Source organism: Triticum dicoccoides, chromosome 3A (assembly GCF_002162155.2).
Source record: "Triticum dicoccoides isolate Atlit2015 ecotype Zavitan chromosome 3A, WEW_v2.0, whole genome shotgun sequence".
In the NCBI taxonomy this organism is placed as follows: Eukaryota; Viridiplantae; Streptophyta; class Magnoliopsida; order Poales; family Poaceae; genus Triticum; species Triticum dicoccoides.
The window spans coordinates 92,814,869-92,820,708 of record NC_041384.1 but is presented as its reverse complement, the minus strand read 5'-3'; the positions used below and the strand labels follow the sequence as shown (position 1 = coordinate 92,820,708).

General features: G+C 47.3%; 1 protein-coding gene across 1 annotated transcript; it reads left to right on the top strand.

Annotated features, from left to right (window-relative positions):
• The first annotated feature begins 3,505 nt into the window (after nt 1–3,505).
• On the top strand, nt 3,506–4,924 carry LOC119271297 (aspartic proteinase CDR1-like). The gene has a single exon (XM_037553182.1). It carries the CDS (start codon nt 3,506–3,508, stop codon nt 4,922–4,924), a length of 1,419 nt encoding a protein of 472 aa, XP_037409079.1.
• Nucleotides 4,925–5,840: the final 916 nt, after the last annotated feature.

Below are 5,840 nucleotides of genomic sequence, written 5' to 3'. Positions count from 1 at the left end.
AATTGGATAAGGTAAAGTGGGGGTTCGCCCCCCTTTCCTTCTCTCCTTCCTCTTCCCCCCCCCCTCCGGAAATAAGGAAGGGAGGGAGGCCTAATTGAGGGAGGACCCCAAGTAGAATTCCTCCTACTTGGGGCACCCCATAGCTGCTCCCCTCCCCCTCCCACCTATATATATGTGGGGAGGGGGTGTCTGGAACACACAACAACAATCATTAGCCGTGTGCGGCGCCCCCTTCCATACTTTACACCCCCGGTCATAGTTTTGCGGTGCTTAGGCGAAGCCCTGCAAGAATCACTTCACCATCATCGTCACCACGCCGTCGTGCTGACGGAACTCATCTACTTCCTCGACACCTTGCTGGATCAAGAAGGCGAGGGACGTCATCAAGCTGAACGTGTGCAGAACTCAGAGGTGCCGTACGTTCGGTGCTTGATCGGTCAGAGCTAGAAGAAGTTCGACTACATCAACTGCATTGTCAAACTCTTCTGCTTTTAGTCTACGAGGGTACATGGACACACTCTCCCCCTGTCGCTGCTATGCATCTCCTAGATAGATCTTGCGCGAGCATAGGAATTTTTTTGAAATTGCATGCTACGTTTCCCAACACCATCGCCACGATGATCGTCTTCATCAACATCACCTTCTTCATCACCGTCCTCTCTCTTTTAAGTGGTCCACTCTCCCACACCCCGCTGCAATCCCCTAATTGAACATGGTGCTTTATGCCACATATTATGTCCAATGATGTGCTGCCATCCTATGATGTTTTGAGTATATTTCTTTTGTCTTTTGGGTTGATTGATGATCTAGATTGATTTGAGTTGTATGTTTTATTTTGGTGTTGTCATATGGTGCCCTCTGTGTCGCGCACGCGTGAGGGATTCCCGTTGTAGGGTTTGCAATATGTTCATGATTCGCTTATAGTGGGTTGCTAGAGTGACAGAAGCTTAAACCCGAGTAAGGGGGTTGTTTGCGTATGGGAGTAAAGAGGACTTGATACTTTAATGAAATGGTTGGATTTTACCTTAATGATATTTAGTAGTTACAGATGCTTGCTAGAGTTCCAATTATAAGTGCATATGATCCAAGTAGAGAAAGTATGTTAGCTTATACTTCTCCCTCATATAAAATTGCAATAATGATTACCGATCTTGTTAACGATTGCCTAGGAAAATTCCGCACACTGTTCCATCATTATTCCACACTCGCTATTTGTAATATATTATAACTTTATGATAACAACACCTATTTTTATATTTTAGTTCTTCGACATCATGCAAAGCTATCCTCTTCATACCCACAACGTAGTTTTATTTCTCATTTCTAGATGGAAGCAAACGTTTGGTGTACTTAGAGTCGTATCAGTGGTAGATGGGACTTGAGAGAATATTGATCTTACCTTTAGCTCCTTGTGGGTTCGACACTCCATACTTATCACTTCCACCTTTGGAAATTGCTACAGTGATTCCTTGCACTTGGGGATTATCATACTACAAGTCTTCGGAGGATTCCATCTTGAGTACGCCAAGGGCCAGGGCATGCATGGGACATTCTTCAGTTGTTGGTGGGTCCTCGGCCCGGCCCATGAATGCAAGCCGATGTGGCGTGCACCCCCTAATCCAGGACACCGTCAAGGGTGATCCCTGCCTCCTCCTCTGACTCGGGACTACCTTATGGGCAACGATGAGTAGAGTGATGTAGCAGATGCAGTTTTATATGTTTTATATCGATGCTTAACCCAATTCAATGTCGATATACTATTTAATGTAGTAGAAAATGGACTGTTTAATTATCTATGTATGATATTGATGTGGTACCATTATCGAATTATGCAATGAACTAGTTTAAATTTGTGTTTGAAATGAATTTGTGTTTGATTTTTTTATAAAGAGAGCTTCCTCTTCGATTTCTATTATAAGAAACCACAATGTCTTTCCTAACAACTACTAGCTACAAAGCAACAAGAGCAACAAACCCACCAAGTGGGAGGGAAATGATGATGCATGATCAGAACGGAAACAATTGGGCTATTCTCAACCGACCATCCAAACCACATGGGGCTATATCAGCATATATGCTGATAGCCCAGAGAACTAAAAAGATTTGGAGCATCATCATCCTGAGAAGCCACAAGCCAGATCTAGACGATTCTTAGAACATCAAGCATACATGAGGTTTCTACTAATAGGGTTTTGCAATAGTCGCCACCAGTGGAGAGTGTGGGGTGAGAGTGATCCAAACAGCTACTGGATGCAGTCCAAAGGAGCTCAGCCTGGGAGAGCCTACAGTTTTCTATGCAAAGCCCTCCATCCAAGCGCATCCCTAAAACTTCACCAGCGATCATCTCAACCCCATTTACGCCCCACCTCATTACCTTGTCTTCCTAGATTTGTCTGCAAAATAAGCCAACCGTGAAGCATTTTAACAATCAGATTAACAGGGACACAAGGATTAGTAACCTTGTTGTTATCAATATAACACCATTTCTCAACTTCCAAATTGTCCAAAAGATAGCGGAAATACCAATAACTGCTCCTGATGTCTAGACAAGACACGTGCAAGATGAATAAAAGTTTAATCCTATGGAATAAAAGATATGTTTTGAACTTTTGATATAGGGGTCTGCTAGAGATTGTCAAGAAAAGACACTAGAGAAATTTGGGACCGTCGAGGTATGGCCTTCTTGTGTGAAGTTGGATAATTCCAACTGAACGAAAAATAATCCCATGTTTGGTTTGAGGAGGTTTGCTAACTTTACCTCCTTACCTGAAAAGTAAGGATCACACTACTGTTTTACCTGAAGAATGTAAAATTCAATCTCCTAGAGTTTACGTTACATGTTGCAGAAGAAAAGTTTGGGGAGTCAAGTATTTTGATTGTGTCAAATAACAAGCATATGCTAATATTGGGTTGTGCACAAGCACAAACTTAGGCAGTATCAAGGCCAGCATCACAATCAATGCAAGGTCTTCAAGGTGAAGAGAGTGTACCGATTCTACCAGTGTGGAAACGAAGAAATACCATCGGATGGAGCAGATGTTTGGGAAATAGACGTGAAGGTGCTCAAGTTTGGGAACAAGATTGCATCTGGATGAAACGGCGGCCAAGTTCCGGTTTGTGTTAGGATTGTGAAGTGAAAACAATTGAACCATATTGCCATTTTGAATGTTAATTAATAATCTTATAAAATAGCTGAGACCTGGTATACAAAATATATTGCCAAAGAAGTGCGTGAAAACTTAGTCCGGTGTCCTCCTGTCCAGCTCTCCAATCGAACCTACCCCGAATTCCATGCGGAGTGCATCACGTACGTAATTCATAGCATAATGCAAGGAGCTGGCTGATGGAGCAGTCACAGTTCATACCATATACCGACTTGCCCCATTCGTCTACCCATTAATCAACCTACCATTTTCATCCTACGCCAATTCCCCTATTAATACTCTGCATAGCAGCAGCAGCAACACACCATTGGCAAGCAACCCCACAGTCGAGTCAGCACACAATGCCTGGGACGACGACATCCCGCGCTCTCCTGCTCGCCGGCGTCGTCCTGACGGCGCACATGTTCTTGTGCACGGCGTACGTCGGCGGCGATGGGTTTAGCGTGGAGTTCATCCACCGTGACTCCGTCAAGTCCCCGTATCATGACCCGTCGTTCACCGCGCACGCCCGCGTGCTCGAGGCCGCGCGCCGGTCCTCAACGCAGGCCGCTGCGCTCTCGCGGTCCTACGGCCGCGTCGACGCACCATCAGCCGACGGCCCCGTCTCCGAGCTCACCTCCAGGCCCTTCGAGTACCTGATGGCCGTGAACGTGGGCACCCCGCCCACCCGCATGCTCGCCATCGCCGACACCGGCAGCGACCTCATCTGGCTTAATTGCAGCAACGGAGAAGTGGCTCCTGGTCTGGCGGCCGCCCGGCACGCGCACGCGTCCGCTCCCGCTCCCGCGTCCGCGCCGCCGCCGGGCGTCCAGTTCAACTCCTCCAATTCGACGACGTTCGGTCTCGTGAGCTGCAGCTCCGGCGCATGCCGCGCGCTCCCCGATGCCTCCTGCCCCGACTCCAAGTGCAGGTATCTCTACTCCTACGGCGACGGCTCCCAGACGCGCGGCCTCCTCTCCACGGAGACCTTCACCTTCGCCGACGACCAAGGCACCCGCGGCGATGGGAAGATACGCGTGGCCAACGTCAACTTCGGCTGCTCCACGACCATGATGGGCTCGTTCATCGGGGACGGCCTCGTCGGACTTGGCGGCGGCGATCTCTCCCTCGTCAATCAGTTAGGCGCAGACACATCGCTCGGCCGGAGGTTCTCCTACTGCCTCGTGCCCTACTCCATCAACGCCTCCTCCGTGGTCAACTTCGGCCCCCGCGCCACCGTGACGGAACCGGGCGCGGCGACGACGCCGCTGATCCCATCTGAAGTGAAGGCCTACTACACCGTCGATCTCCAGTCCGTCAAGATCGGGAACAAGACGCTCGCGGCGCCGCAGCAGTCCCCCGTCATCGTCGACTCCGGCACGACGCTGACGTACCTCGCGAACGAGCTTGTGGACCCATTGGTGGAAGAGCTGACCCGGAGGGTCAAGCTCCCGCCGGCGAAGTCGCCGGAAGATCTCCTGCCACTGTGCTTCGACGTGAGCGGGGTACGGAAGGGGCAGGTGGCGGCGATGATCCCTGACGTGACGCTGGGGCTGGGCGGCGGCGCGACGGTCACGCTGAAGGCGGAGAACACGTTCGTGGAGTTGCAGGAGGGGACTCTGTGCTTGGCGGTGGCGGCGCCGTCTGACCAGTTTCATCCTGTGTCCATCATCGGGAATATTGCGCAGCAGAACATGCACGTCGGCTATGACCTCGACAAGGGCACCGTGACCTTCGCCACAGCAGACTGCGCCAAGTCCTCCGGCTCTCTGTATATCTGATCAGCATTACTAGTTGACATATTTGCTTGCGATCGCATGTATCTGCAAAATATATAAAACATTTCGAGAAATGAGATTCTATCATGCAGGGGAATCTACTGTTCATCGTTACTATGAGATTTGTCATGTTTCAAAGCGTTACATCAGATTTTTCTCTCGTTCCAAAGCGAATCATAATGTATCGTTGTGTATCATCATACTAATCTGAAGCCAATGCATTATTTTTGTAACAATGAAACATGATGTACACATTGAAATAAGAAAAGGAAAGAAACATTATGAGACAAAAAAAATTAAGAACAAGTAAAGAAAATAGCGTGAATCTCAAACGAAGGTGACATAGACATAGAAATTCGTATAAAGCAGGAGACATAGAAAAAAGCACTCTCAAAACATTATTCTATATCTATATCTATACCTAGTATAAAGCAAGGTGTGTTTGTTCAATTTTTTCTTCCGTTCATCGTTGGAAAGATTTTTCTTTCTATTCGAGGTGATACCAAATTTTTGTGCGTCTATCCTAGAAAAGAAAAAGAAGGTTTCTCCAGAATTCCGTAATTGAGCCCCACGTGCTCCGGCCCCACGAAGTCAGCCCACTTATTATTCCCCCACGAAGTTGGGAAGACCTTATGTATTGCACGGAATGATAAATAGTTGAACCTTCCCACGGGACGTCTAAGACTGGGCCAGCCCGTTTCCCCTTTTTCGTTGTTCTATTTCTATTTTTTTTTCTGTTCCTTTATCTTTCTCTTTCTCTTTCTCTTTTTCTTATTTATTTTTTCCTTTTTTCCTTTTTTTATTTTTTCTGTGAAGTAAAAAATTTATAAAGTATTCAAAATTTCAGAAATTCGTCAGAATTCCAAAATTTGGTTCCGGTTTTGAAAAATGTTTGAAACTTTTAAAAATTTCCCGTTTC

What these genes read in the sequence shown, in the direction of transcription:
- LOC119271297 (XM_037553182.1), top strand. Translation starts at nt 3,506, where the DNA reads ATGCCTGGGACGACGACATCCCGCGCTCTCCTGCTCGCCGGCGTCGTC.